Raw genomic sequence first — 16,647 nt, 5'->3', positions numbered from 1 at the left:
AAGAAAACACAGCTTGAAGCAGGCACAGGATTGTGGTGGTGTGTCCTCAGTCCTGCCTTGCCACGCAGACAGGTTTTGACTCCATTTCAGAGACCAGCCATCTGGTCTACCCAGCTTCAGTCATGGAACACATGAATAAAGCTTCTTGACTTGTGCACCAAGCACAATACCTGGCACAGAACAGGCCCTTGATAAATACTTGTGAACAGCGGATGAAAAGTGCGTCTCCCACAGAGTCCTTGAAGGCAGTGATGGTGTCCAAGGAGGAGGCAAGGGCTGTGGCCCCTTCCTTCTGGGAGCCAGAAAGCTGCCTCCTCTCATCTCACATGATGGACAGAGGGTGAGACCTAAGGGACCTCTCCATACCCAGTCCCCAGACCCAACTCTGAGCACCCCAGCCAGCAAGAGGGAAGGTCGGGAGCCCAAAGAATGGGGTGTGCCTTAAAGGGAGCATAGCCCCAGAGCTGACAGGCAGGGGGCAGGGAGACGCCCAAGAGCACAGAGCCTGTGACAGAGGGTCTGGCATCAAGGTGGGGCCTTCAGGTCAGAAGGACCTGCGCTGGAACCATGGCAAGCTGCCTTTTCCCTCTGAATCTCTGTTGTTTATTTTCAGCTGGAAAAAAAAGTGGGGAGATAGTAAGATGCACATGTAAAGTGTAGTTCCCAGCATAGGCTGAGCTGCTAGTGTAAGTGTTGGCCATGCTCCTGCTGGCTGGTAAGCTCCCTGAGGTTAGGGAACCTTCCTCGGCCTTGTAGCCCCACAGCTGGCTTATTATGGTCTGACACCCGCTAGGTGCTCAGTCAACACTGGCTGATGAATCACTGAATGAATGAATGACCTTTTAACTAGACTAGAGCCTCCCTAATGGCCTCCAGAGCCCTGACTCTCATCAGACTGCCTTGTATCTTCTCCCTGAAACTTACCCACTGAGTCACCCCGGGGGGCAAGTGACTTGACTTCTCCGTGCCTCAATTGCTCCATCTGTAAAGTGCAGTTAAGAAGGGGAGCCCCCTCCCAGGGTGGTCATGAGCGGAGAGGCAGTGCTCCGTCAGTGTTGGCAGCGAGCATGATTTTCACCTGATATTAACCATTTCTTCACCAGGCCCAGCAGAATAGCAGTCCACTTTGGGGAGCATGTGGTGGGTTCCTCCTTCCAGGTGCCTGTCCCGCTCATGATGCAGACAGGTGCCGTCCTGCCCTCACAGCCCCCCAGCCCCGTCCACAACGCCCCCTCTGCCATTTTACCCAGCGAGTGAGCTCTTTTGGAAACAGCATAAGCTTTGGTGTCAGAGAAGCATGAAACTCCTGTCTTCGCCCCCGCCCAGCTGTGGACCTGATGGGTTGGGTAACTCCCTCCCTGGCAGCAGGGGGATAAACCCAAGTGTCTGATGATGGTCTTTGGGAACAAGACAGAGTCCAGGGTCTGGGGGCTTGTTGGTCTGGGGTCTTGCCTTCCCTTTAGGCTAGGCTCCTCATTCTCCATTGTGCTCCTCAACCTCCTCTCTTGAATTTTCCTCCGGTCCGTCTCGCCCAGGACATCTTCCCTGCTGTCTCCTGTTCACCTGGTCTCTCTTCTCTCCTGGTTCCCTTGTTCCTCTTTAACCAGCGGCAGAGAACTCTATCAGACACTGGGCCTCACCATGGCTACATTTTCTTTACCGGTTCCCTGGGGCTTGGTCCTCTTTCCCCACCAAGACTGTGGGAGTTCTGGGGCAGAAGCCCAGACTCCAGTACCCCTGAGCCTGGGGGGGCTCAGTCCCAGTGGGGCTGACACCCCTGAGAGGCAGCCTTCTCTCCACCACTCACTCTCCTGAATCAGCTGCTCCTAGACCACAGTTGTGCCAGAGCAGTGAGCTACTCCAGACCATGGGTGAATGCCCAAGAGAACTCGGCCTTCATTCATGGACCTTGAAGCGGATTACTGTTTCACAGGCAGAGTCTTAATTTTGAAATTACAGTTGTCTTGTTCATTCTGTCCCTGGGGAGGGAAACGCTTAGGGTTGGGGACAGTGGGCAACCAGAAATAAGGGGCATTCTGGTGGAAAGAGGCTGACTTGGCACCAGGGAGAGTCTGCTCAGTCTTCCTAGAATTATGGGCATTTGATGCCACCATGGTTTCGGGGACCTGGGGAGCAGCAGATCAGAGGGCCAGGGTGAGAGCCGGACACCACCTAGGTTGGCCAGGTCTGGACTTGAAACCGTGGAGCACACCGGGTAAGAAGCCCCTGGAATCTGGCCCTCCTTGGCACTTTTCCCTCCTGTGCTGAGTCTTGGGAGAACCCTGCTTTGTAACCAGCATCTTTGTCTTTCCGTTTTTTCTAGCTTTGTTTTTGATTAAGTATCCCCACCTTGTGGACAATTAAACGTGGAAGCTAATGGTCTTTTTAAAAGTCTTTTAATATATGCCAAGAGCCTCTTAGCTTTCGAGAGGCTGTAATAGGACAAGGGAGAAAATGGCTTCTTCTCCTAAATTTAGAAAGAAGGATGATCATCTGGCTGATATAAAGCAGAAGTCAGTCGGCAAACTTTTTCTTAAAGGGCCAGCTAGGAAGTGTTTTCAGCTTTGAGGGCCCTAAGGTCTCAGCTCAACTCTGCCATCATTATGGGAAAGCAGCTTTGACAAAACAGAAGTGAAGGGGTCGGCTTTGGTCCCTGGGCTATAATTTGCTGACCCTTGATCTACAGAACAGAGGACATACGGGATCCGTGTGTTTAAAATCAGAAATTTCCTAGGAAAGACTTCCAAGTAGTGAAGCAGCCACAGAGAAACATCTGGTTCTCACCCGCACACTCATCTCTCCCTCTCTCTTTTAAGCAGGGACCGATTCTTACAGCACTATGATAGGTGTTTAGAGGTGTCACCTCATATTGGTCATGTACCAGTCTAGGAAGTAGGTGTTGTAATTGTCCCATTAAAGCACAAAGAAGCTAAGTCACTTGCCCAGGGTCCTTCCAGCTTGTAAGTGAGAGAACCAGAATCCAAATCCAGGTTCTTGGCTACCCCGTTACTGTATCTTTCTTGAATTATATGACTAGAGAGAATGTGATTTCAAACTTGTTTGTAAAAGACTTAAAAGCGTCTACAAACAGGATGAAAAGCAGCTTTTCTACTTTCCATATCCCAGTAGAAAATTAAAACAAAAGGAAACATATTGCCTATCGCAAAGACAAAGAAAGCAAGACACACGGAAGCGTTGTAAGCTGACAGCATAAAAGATGGCAGCAGCAGGACAAACCTATCCGTTACGATAATAAAGGCAATTAAACTCCCTATTAGAAGACGAAGACTCTCAAACTGGGTTTTCAAAAATATGCTGTTTAAAAGACATGCACGGGGGAAAAGGAGATAAATTATCTGCAGTAAGTATGTATTTTCGTGTTTAAACTCATACTTGATGGTTGTAAAAAATTTAAATGCTACACGAGTGCAATAAAGTTAAAGTGGAAATATTCATTTCCTAGGCCCACATCCCCGAGCAAAATGGCCTATTAGTTTTGTGTAGACACGTCTACGTTTTTTTTTTTCCTATCTGTATGTAAAATTCATGTGTTCATTTCATACTTTAAAAAAAATTTCTTATAAAAAAAAAGAAAAATCTGTTCTCCCCACTCCCACAAGAGGGAACTAAGTGATGGTGGTAAGTCATCTGGGCCTCTAAGGAAGGAGGGTAGTGACTGAGTTTCTAACAATGTTTCATTAAATCTTCTCACCACTCTTGTTGAGAAAGATTATCATTCTCTATGCATGAGGAATCTGCACAGCAGCAAGGTGAGCTGACTTGCCTGAGATCGCCCAGCTAGTAATAATTGAGCAGTTATTATGTGCTAAATACTAGGCCAGGTGTTCTACAAACACTGTTCTGTTACATCCTCCTGACAACCACGGGGGAGGCACTGTTAGGATCCTTACTTCACAACTGAGCAAACTGAAGCACAGAGTGGGCGCGGAACTTGCCCAAGGCCACACAGCTCAGTGAACGGGAGGATGGGAATCCCAGTCCAGATATTTTGATACCAGAGTGATGGCTTTGAACCACCAAATGCAGTCTGACTCCAGAGTTCGCTCTCCTTTTGTTTGACCACAGAATGGTGGAGGATGAGTGGTGAGGGATTCAGGGGCCATGGGGAGGCAGGGTTGGAGGGAATCGAGGAAAAGGCTTCCACGGCTTCCAGAGAGTCACACAGAGAGCCCTGTGAGGGCAGTGCTCAGGGTCGGCATTCTCGAGTCCGCCCTCAGTGGTTAGAAACGCGGGCTCTGGAGCCAGACTCAGTTCAGTTCAGTTCAGTTCAGCCGCTCAGTCATGTCCGACTCTTTGCGACCCCATGAATTGCAGCACGCCAGGCCTCCCTGTCCATCACCAACTCCTGGAGTTCACCCAAACTCATGTGCATTGAGTCGGTGATGCCATCCAGCCATCTCATCCTCTGTCATCCCCTTCTCCTCCTGCCCCCAATCCCTCCCAGCATAAGGGTCTTTTCCAATGAGTCAACTCTTCTCATGAGGTGGCCAAAGTATTGGAGTTTCAGCCTCAGCATCAGTCCTTCCAATGAACACCCAGGACTGGTCTCCTTTAGAATGGACTGGTCGGATCTCCTTGCGAGTCCAGCAAGGAGACCCAACCAGACTTCCCAAGTTTAAATCCTGGCTCTGCCACTATTCTGCTGTGTGTTTCTAGACTAACCTAAGCCCTCTGTTCCCATTTCCTCAACTTGGAAATGAGGCTGAGACCAGCACCCACCCTAAACTCTGCTGTGAGGGTGAACACCCAGGAAGAGCAGACCGCACATCGCTTGGCGGCTGGCGCCCTGTGAGGGCTCAGTGAGCCCGAGTTTCTGGGGTCCCTCTACTCCATCCCCGTCCCAGGTGCTCTTCTCCCCGGAGCATCTGAGGTCAGGAGAGGTGGGGCCTCCCTCCCAGGGGACCCCAGCCCCTCGTCGGAAGCCCAGCGTGTTAGCCATCTCGTGCTGCCATAGCAACATACCACAAGCCAGGTGATGTAAACAACAGAAATGTGCTTTCTCACGGTTCTGGCTGCTGGAAGTCCAAGACCAAGGTGCCAGCAGGGCTGGCCGCTCCCTCCCGGCTCCTCTCCCCTTAGCTGGCGGATGGCCGCCGTCGTGCTCTGTCCTCACGCGCCCTTTTTCTCTGTGTGCATGCACTCCTTCCCTTCTCCTTCTAAGGACAGCAGTCCTTTTGGATCAGGGCCCAGCCTTGTGCGCTCATTTCACCGTCATTGTGTCCTTCAAGTCCCATCTCCAAAACCGGTCACATGGGAGCTAAGATTTCAACCTGTGACTTTGCAGGGTCCTAATGCAGTATTTTATTCCTTCCATCAAGAATGTATTGAGCACCTACTCTGTACTGGGCACTGGGGTAAGGCACTGGGTCCCTCTTATTGCTGAATCCTTCTCCCTGTTCAAGGCGGAACCCTTTCCTCTTCTCTTTTTTTTGTCTTTTCCTTGTATGCATGTGTGTGTACCTGTGTGCGTATCTTTTCAGCCTAACATTTTGTTAAAAGGAAGAAGGGCTATCTTCTTTCTTTTTAAGTTTTATTTTATTTGTTTATTTGGCTGCGTTGAATCTTAGTTACAGCACGCAGGATCTTGGTTGCATCATACAGGATCTTTTCAATGAGGCACACAGACTCTCTGGTTGTGGTGCTCAGGCTTGGTGGCTACAGTGTCTGGGTTTCACTGCTATGTAACATGTGGGATCTTAGTTCCCCAGCCAGGGATCAAACCTATGTCCCCTCATTGCACAGAGGATTCCTTACCATTGGGAAATCAGGGAAGTCATCAGCCTAACATTTTTAATGGAAAATTTCAAACACAGAGAGTAATATAGTGAACCCCATGTGCCCATAACCCAGCTGCAGCAATTATAAACTCATGGCCTATTTCATTTCATTCATACCCCAGCGTTACCAGCATCTCTCTCCATTACCCTCCTCTGGGATTATTGTGAAGCAAATTTCAGGCATAATATGTAATCAACACTTTAGTGTGTATCTCTAATAGATGAAAATAACACTAAAACAGAACTTCAATACGATTATCTTTAACATTATGGAGCTAGTTATTTAATACAATCAAGTTTCCTTGATTCTGTAGCTAAACTTTCTTTCACAGCATTTTAAGTCAGAACCCTGGTGAGGTTTATGCGTTACCATTGGCTGATGTGCCTCGAGTCCTCTGTAGGGGGCAGCCCCACTCCCTTGTGGTATTTTTGTTGAGGAAGGCAGGTTGTTTACCCTGAGGAGTCTCCTGCAGTCTGAATTCTGGTGATTATGTCCCTAGGAGACTGTTTAACACGATCCTCTCTCTCTCTCTTACATTTCCTTTAGTTGGCAGTAAGATCTAGAAGCCTAATCAGATTCAGGTTCTGGTTTTTGGCCAAAATGTTTTATAAGCAGAGCTCTGCGCCTCCATCAGAGGCATGTAATGTCTAGTTGTTACTCTTTGGGTGATATTATTAATAGGAGACATCAACGATCATAGCCTAGAGATTACAAAATAGTAGCATTTTATCTCTTCTGTTATATGCAGAAACACTTACAGAAAACTTGCCCCCAACAACTATTTGGTTACCCTGAGGTATAGTTGATAAAGGAAAGACAGGAGAAATACTTAATTATTTTCCTTTATTTACCACTTTTCATCTTAATGGGTTGACTCTAGCATCTTCCTAAGTTGAAAAAAATTTAATATCATTGCAATCCAAAGGATTTAAATGTACTGTGTGCATTTAAATCCACTCTGCTCAACACTCAAATCGTCCCGTTGGCCAGAGGGAACATTTTGAAATTGGCCCATACTCATCTTGTACATTTTCTGTCCCTGACCTACAATCAGCTATTTCCCCAAGGAGCCCTGGTTAGAATCTGGGCACTGGCAGTGCTTATTACCATTGAGTAGGTCCTTGTTTCTAAGCCTTTTCAACAAACAGAGCTAAGAAATATTTTTTAAACACTAAAATGCATCATGGGTTCATTTCATTTCAAATGTAAGTGCATTTTTCTTTTTCATTGAACTTCCTTGATATCATAGCTGTGTCTACGTTCATTCTTGCTGGTAATCCAAGTTCCCAACACCAATATAGCTTCCCATCCCCTGATATACACCCGAGTCTCAGAATTGTGATACCAGTGCCGCAGACCGCTGTATGATTATTGAAAATTGTTTTTGTGCTTTTCCTTCCAATTCTTCTTGTCTCTACATCCTACTAGGGATAGACTATCAAATTACTGTGTTTTAAAAATCTCTTTAGTTTCTTTATGTATAATTATGCTACCAACTGATACAGTATTCTATTCATTCACTGTACACTGCTGTTAAGTTTTGACAAATTGCTTATCAAATTTAAATCTTTTTATTGTGGTATAGTTGCTTTCCAATGTTGTGTTAGTTCCTGCTGTACAAAGAAGTGAATCAGTTGTATGTATACATATCTATATCCCCTCCTTCTTGAGTCCTCCTCCTACCAACCCCCATCCCACCCACCTAGGTCACCACAGAGCCCCAAGCTGAGCTCTCTGCGCTATACTGCTGGTTCCCACTATTTTATACCTGATAGTGCATATATGTCAGTTTCTATCTCACAAATCATCCCCTCCCCTTCCTACCCCCCATCCACAATCTGTTCTCTACATCTGCATCTTTATTCTATCTGTCCTGCAAACAGGTTCATCGGTACCATTTGTCCAGATTCCACATATGTCGTCTTTTACTTATGTAAAATATTGACATAGTTCCAAAGCGAAACCTCTACAAGGAGGCATATTCTAAGAAAGTCCAGCTTCAATCCCTTTCCTTTCTACCCCAACCCCCTCCCTCCATCCATAGGTCATCTTTTGTCTTTGGGTTTTGCACTTTCATTGACCATTAATGTGAGTAAATGCGCGTGTGTCTCCTACCCTATTCTTAGGCCAATGGAATCATACTTTACCCTTGCTTTTACCACTGTATCTTGCTTTTATTCACTTAATAAAATATCCTGGGGCCTACTCCATGATGTTACATATAATATTCCTCATTCTTGTCTCATAACTGCATAAATAGTCCATTTTTGTTGATTACTCCAGTTCATTCAGTCAGCTCCCTATCACTGAACATTTGGGCTTGTTTCCATTCTTTGGCTGTTATAAATAGTGCTGCCTTACATAGCCTGGTGCATATATATGTCCTTTCATATTTTTGCCAGTGTATCTTTAGGATGGTTGGCTCAGACAGGAAAGAGTCTGCCTGTAATGTAGGAGACCCAGGTTCGATCCCTGAGTCGAGAAGATCCCCTAGAGAAGGAAATGGCAATCCACTCCAGTATTCTGGCCTGGAAAATCCCGTAGATGGAGGAGCCTGGCAGGCTACAATCCGTGGAGTCGCAAAGATTCAGACTTGACTGAGAAGCTAACACACACACACACATTTCTGAGATAGAGTTCTAGAAGTCGAGTTGCTAGGTGAGAGAATAAAAGACTGAATTTTGCTAGATGCTACCAAATTTCCCTGCCTATTTTGTGCTCTTTTGCGTGTCTAGCTGCAGAGCACTAGAATTCCTGCTTTCCCTCAGCTTCATGTGTTGTCAGACCTTGCCTTTTCCCTACTTGAGGGATGAGAAATAATTTCTCAGTGTAGTTTTGATTTGTATTTTCTTGGTAAGAGCGAGGTTTAAATCTTCTGAAATGTTAAAGAGACACTGTACTTAGGAATGCTCCCCTCCCTCTCCCTGCCTAGCAACTGCCACCTTGGGATATGAAGATGAACTAGAGAGAATGAAAGACGAATGAATGGAGAGATTGCTTGCCAAGCACCTAAAGCAGAGAAGAGAGGTCTTAGCCAAAGTAATAAAACAGTATAGCAGAGAAAGAGAACAAAATAGTGACCATCAAAGAAAAGGCTTGAGCTTCCCTCTCTGGCGAGTGGAGGTTGGGCTCTGATGATGTGTACCACTGAATCGAGAGTGGCCCTGGCAGGCAATAGTGGCTCTGTGATCTCTGGCCTCCCGCAAAGCAAGTGAGGACGTCACAGTCCAGCCACCAAAGAGGCTGGGCCTGTGATGAATGGAAGCCAAGAGGGAGTCCCCGCTCTCTCCTGAGACTCATTACCTGCCTGGGGACCCAGGCATATAGCAGGAGGCAGGCCCCTCCCCTCCTCCAAGGGGTCTCACAAGTCCATTGGGAAAGCAGAGGACAACACAGTCATTTCAGCAACATGAATGGATGGGTTTTGAAAACGGGTTACCCAGGAAATAATAATACCTATGGGCAATTTGTTCTTTCAGTGTTTGATAGAAGTGCTGTGTAATTTCTTGTTTTCTCCAAGCCTCAACTGCCTGGTAATGGGATAATAATCCCTGCCTATAAAATCAGGATAATAATGGTTTTATCTACCTTTTAGTGTTGCAGTTGTCAGGAGGATAATCCACATTAAGCCCAACACATAGTAAACTCAATTCCAGGGAGCTCATACCAGTTGGCTGTGGCTGTCGTGCTGTTGTGCGCTGCAGGGGAATTTGGAGACAGAAAATTTGAAGTTAACTGGTGGCTCAGTTGGTAAAGAATCTGCCTGCCATGTGGGAGACCTGGGTTCGATTCCTGGGTTGGGAAGATCCCCTGGAGAAGGAAACAGCTACCCACTTCAGTATTTCGGCCTGGAGAATTCCATGGACAAAGGAGCCTGGCAGGCTATAGTCCATGAGGTTGCAAAGAGTCGGACATGACTGCTGAGCGACTTTCACTTTCCTGCTGTAACTCTGTTAGCTCTTAATCTACTCTCTTAGCCTCAGTTTTTCCTCTGTAAAATGGGGGTGATTTCATGAATGGTGTGCACATTTAAATAAGATAATACACGTAAAAGCAGTTAGTATCCTAAATCAGCAGTGTGAGTTGTCTACTATTAACCTCATAATTCTTCTTCTTCTTTATCTTCTTTGTTAAGTGAACTTTCTACTGTAATTTACTATGAAGAATGCCTGATGGTTATTTTAAATTTCTCCGAAGGGTTCTAGAACTGAGAGAGGAAAGCTGTGGTACATTTGGCTATTATTTTATGAGTCTTGACTACTTGGGGAAATCTGCAAAAACTTGCAAAGATAGGAGTGTTGTGTAGCTCTTTATTCCCTTTCCTTTCCAGTCTTGTTCAGCACATTTTGGCAGCTGGTAGCACCATGGTAAGGGGAGCCTAAGAAAGCAGAGTTTCTTTTAAAATGAGGAGGTGGTTTAGGGTAAAGTCTCTGGATTTATGCTGTCTTCCTAGGTCTGAATCCAAGCTCTGCTACTTGCTAATCTTAGTTAGTTAGCAAAGCCTAGTTACTCAATCTCCTTAAGGCTCTGCTTTCTTTGCTGTAAGATAGAGAGAAGTGTTTGTGTTTGTGAAGAGTGGACATAGCCTGAAGCTCAGCGTGTAACACTCAGTCTGTGGCCACAATGGTGGCAGTGGGAGCGGCTTTGGGGCTGGTCATGACCAACACCCTCATCATCGGTCCCAGGGAGGGAGGTGTCTTATCAGGGTGGTTGATGTTAGACTGTGCTACCAGATAAACCCAGAATCTCAGTGGCTTAAAGACAGGCTACGCAGGCTACATGTGTAATGGGGTCATGGGGCTCTACTCCTCAAGGTCACTTCCGTCTAGACCCTCACTTTCACAGTCACCAGCTGCACATCCCACGCTGGCTCTTCATGTTCCCACATGGACATGACACACATCATTTCTGCCCTTGATTGATTGGTCAGGGCGGTCGCGTGACCTTGCCTAACCCAAAGGGTGGACCATGACGTCCAACCATGTGGCCTGAAGGTGGAGCCCTGGACTAGCTCTAATCACCATCTCAGGGCCAAGGGTCTGATGGCGGGAAAAGGCAGGAGTGATGGGAAAGGTGGGAGAGAGTGGGAAGACGGATGGAGAGAGACTGGGGGCTGAGATAACAGGTTTGCAAGCTCAGAGCCAGCTGTGACGTGTGCCTGGACCCTGTGGGCCTGTGGTTTACCTGCATGGTTTACATGCTCCTGGATGGAGCATGCTTCCATCCACTCATTTATTCATTCAAGCAGCGGTCACTCAGTGTTACACCCATCTTCCAAGCACGAGGCTAGGGGCTGGGGACTCCGAGTTGTTCAAGACAAATAACACGGCCCCCGCCCTTGGGGAACTCACGGTGGAGTGGACTGTGTGAGGCTCTGAGCTGAGCCTGGGACTCCGACCACGGTCCAGGGCCAGCGCTGTGTGTGCAGGGCGGGAGCCAGGCTCAGGCCTCTGTCAGAGGCCTGATAATTGAGTGAAGAACAAAGAAAGAACCAGTATGACCCAATATTAGCTGTACTTCAACCCTTCTAGAATGGCAGAGGACTTTGTTTAAAGGATTCTTTTCATTCCTCCCCTCCAGCCCTTCATAAAATTCCAAGTGATGTAACTGGACATTTCCATAAAAGTCCCAAAAGACAGAACTCACAGTTTAGATGGTTTATGTAATTCTCCATTAATGAAAAAAAAATACTTGCTGGCAGACACATTTTATAGAGAGACTTTTCTTTATTCCTTGTTCCCCCAAGAAAACCGCCTGTCTCCCTTCTTCCCCAGCTCCCTGCGGCGGTCATCTGACTTCACCCAGTGGCACCATCCTGTCTCCTGGCTGGCCTGGCTTCTACAAGGATGCCCTGAGCTGTGCCTGGGTGATCGAAGCCCAGCCAGGCTACCCCATCAAAATCACCTTCGACAGGTGCCTGTAACCACAGCCTGGGCGGTGGGGGTGAGGGGTGATAGCTCTGCTGTGGGGTGGCCAGGAAGCTGGGATGGGTGGGGGACCAGCACCGATGCTGCAAGGTCAACAAGGTCAGAGGGCACTGGAGCAGATGCTCTGGGCAGGGACAGGCTGCACTGGCTTTGCTCTTGGCCTTGGTTCAGAAGTGGGGTTTGTGCTGTTTAGGGGACTGTTAGCATCTGAGGACCATTACCCTGACATTTTCGGTGTGGGAAGGTGATCTTCCTCACCTCTGACCCAAATCCTGCTCATGTGGCCCACTTCTACTCCCAGCCTGGTTGTGTCCCTCTGGTGGGGAAAGCAGCCACCCAAGTATGAGTGTGAACTTCTTCTAGACAAAGCTTCCATGGCCCAGAAGAGCAGTTGCAAACTTTACTGTGAAGGGCCACACAGGAAATACTTTAGATTGTATGGGACACTTGCAGATATCTGTTGCATAGTCTTTGCTCTAAAAAAAAAAAAAAAAAAAAAAAAAGCCTTTATAAATGCAAAACCCATTCTTGGCCCTTAGGCCATACAAAAACAGACTCTAGACCAGATTTGGCCCTGGGGCTGTAGCTGGCTGACCCCTGGCCTGGAACATTCTGACTCCCTGAGCCAAGGCACTGTGCCTCTAGCTCTGAAGATGGGTCACTGCCCAGGCAGCAGAGAAGATTGGGAGAGCTGCGTCCAACCACAGGAGAAGAAGGAGGAAGGTTCAACACAGTAGGGAGGGTTCTCCCGCATCTCCAGTGAAAGTGTTCAGATTATATTAAGATAGCCCAACCTGCCAAAACCCAGTTGTTCTGATGCCCTGGGTCAAGCAGGGCCTCTTGTCATTTGCAAATTAATGAGCCTTGGGTTTCTGAAGAAGTCTTCGTCTCCATCTTCGGCAGATTTAAAACCGAGGTCAACTACGACACCCTGGAAGTGCGAGATGGAAGGACGTACTCGGCGCCCTTGATTGGGGTTTACCACGGCACCCAGGTCCCCCAGTTCCTCATCAGCACCAGCAACCACCTCTACCTCCTCTTCTCCACCGACAAGAGCCACTCGGACATCGGCTTCCAGCTCCGCTATGAGAGTGAGTCTCAGGGCGGCAGTGATGGGGCCAGCTGGGTGCTGGGGAGGACTCAGGGCTGAGCTCCGGCAGGAGGACCCACTCTGCCATGTCCCCAGGGCAGTTCTCAGTTAGGCTGTGCTCCTCAGGAGGTCCTCCTTGCTCTCAGCATCTCTCAGAGCTCAATGTCAGAAAGAATGAAAGGTCTCCTTCTGTGTGCAGATGACTGGGCACCAGCCTGCTGGGCACCCCGGGAACAGAGTGCTTGACGGATGGTGATGTTGAAGTGAGATGTCATCTCACTCTCCGTCACCCTCTCCCATCGCCTGCGTTCATCGCTGGTGCCTCAATTGAAAGATTTTTTTTTTTTTTTTGGTCAAGATAAAGCTGATATATCCACATTAATATCAGACAAAGTCAATTTTATTATATTTTTTAAAACTTTTTTCTTTTGCATGGGGATGTAGCCTATTAACAATGTTGCGATAGTCTCAGGTGAACAGCAAAGGGACTCAGCCATACATATACACATATCCATTCTGAAAGAGACTGTTGATTGAGTTCTTTGCAGACCACTGCAGAAAGTTATGGCCGAGAGCACCAGGAGGAGGGTTGTTTTCTTACCGGTGATCCTATCTGTAACCCTTAGCATGGTGTCCAAGCCATGTGTGTCTCTCCGCTGATGTTTACTGAATGGATGATGAGCAAATGAATCATTGCAGCCAACTGGTTGTCCCTGACAGATGGGTCTTCAGATACCCTCACCCAGTACCGACAGCCACATTTGCGGAGGGGGCGGATGACAGCTCCAGCCTTCTCTCAGCTAGGACTCTCTCCCTTCCTTTGTGAGTCACTGGGGTCCCCCTGTGGTTGCAGGGAACTGTCTGTTCCAGCCGTGGGCTCTCTTTTCCAGCTATCACACTGCAGTCAGACCACTGTCTGGACCCAGGGATCCCCGTCAACGGGCAACGTCATGGGAACGACTTCTACGTGGGTGCCCTGGTGACCTTCAGCTGCGACTCGGGCTACACACTGAGCGACGGCGAGCCCCTGGAGTGTGAGCCCAACTTCCAGTGGAGCCGGGCCCTGCCCAGCTGTGAAGGTGAGCCTCACCAGGAGGGGGCGCTAAAGTAGAGGCGCCTATTCTGCCGTGAAAACCCAGACACGGACTCCAAGACCCTCTGTCAGTGAGGAGTGGGAGGTTTGAACAAGAGGGGGGCTAGGATCCTAGGGGGATTCTGGGGGAAGCTCCCGGGGCCACCTCAGTCTTTCAGGGTCCTCTCTCCCTCCTCTCCAGCTCTCTGTGGTGGCTTCATTCAAGGCTCCAGTGGGACCATCTTGTCACCAGGGTTCCCGGACTTCTACCCCAACAACTTGAACTGCACCTGGATTATTGAAACATCACATGGCAAGGGTGAGTGTTTAGGCCCATGGCAGGCACTGGGATGCGACGTGGCCAGGGCCCTACGGTCCCCGCATCCGACGGCCTCCACGAGGCTCCCCCTCTGCAGTGACCTCTGGGCTTAGTCTGGATTTTTCTCACCAACCAGAAAACTCTCAGAACATTCCTATCTCTTCGAATCACAGAACTCATCCTCTAGCAAATATTTTTCAAACCTAAAAATCTCCATTCTGCAAGAGATCTTAGAGAATACCAGCTCTCAAAACCTACTTAATGAGGGAATCTTCTCTATATTACAAGATGGCAGCACACCTTCTGAGTAAACACCCCCGGTGGTAGAGAGGGGGTCAGCCCACTCAGCAGAGGGCTACCTGTTCTCGTTTTCTGATCGGCCTGACCCCTCCTGCTAACCTGAGACTGAGTTCTTTATACCGACTGCTGATGGAACGTAGGCTGCTTCTGCTCCCTGCCCCTCACACCCAATCTTCAGATACTGTCTGGAGCCATCTTCCTCTCACAGAACTCACAGTGTTCCTCAGATGAGTGTCTTTATGTATGTTTTTCACCAGTCAGGCCTCTTGCTCTACCTTCCCTGACATAAATGACCCTTGGGAACCCAAGTTCAAAGTAAGATGCTGGCTATAAATAAACATCAATTAATATACTCTTTTATTCAGCAAATATTTTTTGTTTTGGTTTTGCTGGGGGGAGGCAGGCTTAAAACAACAGAAATTTATTCTTTGCACAGTTCAGAAATCCAGAAATCCAAAATCAAGGAGCTGGTTCCTTCTGGAGCCTTTAAGTGAGAAACTGTCCCCTGCTTCTCTTCTAGTATCTGGTGACTGCCAGCAGTCCATAGTGTTCCTTGGCTGGGAGACACATTATGCCAGTCTCTATTCAGCAAATATTTATTGAATGCCCCCTGTGTAGTAGATGCTGGGGCTAGGAATATACACTAATCAGGCAGATATGACTTCTACCTGCAGAAGCTTCCTCTGAAGTTCATGAGCCAAGGTTCTCTGCAGTTTGGCAACTACTCCAATGTTAGACCCTACGCTAGAGGTTTAGATTTTCTACTTTGGAGGTGGAAACCAGGCAGGACACTTCACTGCTAACTGTGATACGTGCCCTTAAATAAGAACCTCTGATCTAGAAGAATTAAGTGTAGAAGAGTCAAGAAAAAACTTAAAAGGAAGAGTAACTGTTCCAGATATTAAAATGTTATTATGGGCTCAAATACTTTTAATGATGTAGTATAAATATAGGAACGGACACACAAATCAGTGGGGGAGAATAAAGATCCAGAATAGATTCCCCTGTGTTTGTGCATGTGTGTGTGAGAGAGTAAGTGTGTGCATGTGTGAATGTGTGTGTGTGAGAGAGAGACAGTTTTTAGTGTATGATTAATGTGTCATTTCCAATCCATTAAAGAGAGGATGGATTTTTTAATAAATGGTTTTGAAACCGTGGGCTTAACCATTTGGAAACAAGAAAAAACCAAATCATACTTCACACATTTAACCACAAATTCTAGTAACAGAAGGATATGAAAGTCTAACCTCAGGTGGGACATACTTGAAGAACAGCAGCAAGAGTAGACTCCTTAAAGGCATAGACTGTTATGTTTGATTAAATAATACTTTAAATGGATTTAGGGTTTTTTTTTTTAAAAAGATAAGTGTATAAATATTTAAAATATTCATATAAAATATTTAAATAGTTAATGAACAAAAATATTTGTAATCTATGCAATCATCTAAGGACCACTGCTACTGCTGCTGCTAAGTCGCTTCAGTCGTGTCCGACTCTGTGCGACCCCATAGACGGCAGCCCACAGGCTCCCCTGTCCCTGGGATTCTCCAGGCAAGAACACTGGAGTGGGTTGCCATTTCCTTCTCCAATGCATGAGAGTGAAAAGTGAAAGTGAAGTCACTCAGTTGTGTCCAACTCTTAGCGATCCCATGGACTGCAGCCTACCAGGCTCCTCCGTCCATGGGATTTTCCAGGCAAGAGTACTGGCATGGGGTGCCATTGCCTTCTCTGCTAGCCTGATATAAAAAGAGCCCTTAAAATTTTTAAGAAAGAAATACACCTGATCTACAGGTCTGGGTTGTTGTTGTTCAGTTGCTCAGTCATGTCCAACTCTTCGTGACGCCATGGACTGCAGCATGCTAGGCTTCCCTGTCCTTCACCATCTCCCAGAGTTTACTCAAGCTCATGTCCATTGAGTTGGTGATACCATGCAACCATCTCATCCTCTGTCATCCCTTTCTCCTCCTGCCCTCAATCTTTCCCAGCATCAGAGTCTTTTCAAATGAGTCAGCTCTTCGCATCAGGTGGCCAAAGTATTAGAGCTTCAGCTTAAGCATCAGTCCTTCCAGTGAATAGTCATGGTTGATTTCCTTTAGGATTGATTGGTTTCATCTCTTTGCTGTTCAAGGGACTCTCAAGA

At 47.3% G+C, this 16,647-nt stretch overlaps 1 protein-coding gene across 1 annotated transcript in view; it reads left to right on the top strand.

The window, feature by feature from the left end:
• CSMD2 (CUB and Sushi multiple domains 2) overlaps nt 1-16,647 on the top strand; it is a 616,901-nt gene that overhangs the window by 377,448 nt on the left and 222,806 nt on the right. The window contains exons 16-19 of the mRNA XM_018046480.1: nt 11,574-11,712; nt 12,630-12,817; nt 13,707-13,895; nt 14,091-14,207. Coding sequence (XP_017901969.1) covers nt 11,574-11,712; nt 12,630-12,817; nt 13,707-13,895; nt 14,091-14,207 — 633 coding nt within the window. The remainder of the gene's footprint in view (nt 1-11,573; nt 11,713-12,629; nt 12,818-13,706; nt 13,896-14,090; nt 14,208-16,647) is intronic.

The sequence above is a fragment of the Capra hircus genome, chromosome 3 (genome assembly GCF_001704415.2).
Source record: "Capra hircus breed San Clemente chromosome 3, ASM170441v1, whole genome shotgun sequence".
In the NCBI taxonomy this organism is placed as follows: Eukaryota; Metazoa; Chordata; class Mammalia; order Artiodactyla; family Bovidae; genus Capra; species Capra hircus.
Note: the sequence above shows the minus strand (reverse complement) of the source record. Positions and strands in the feature narration are given on the sequence as shown.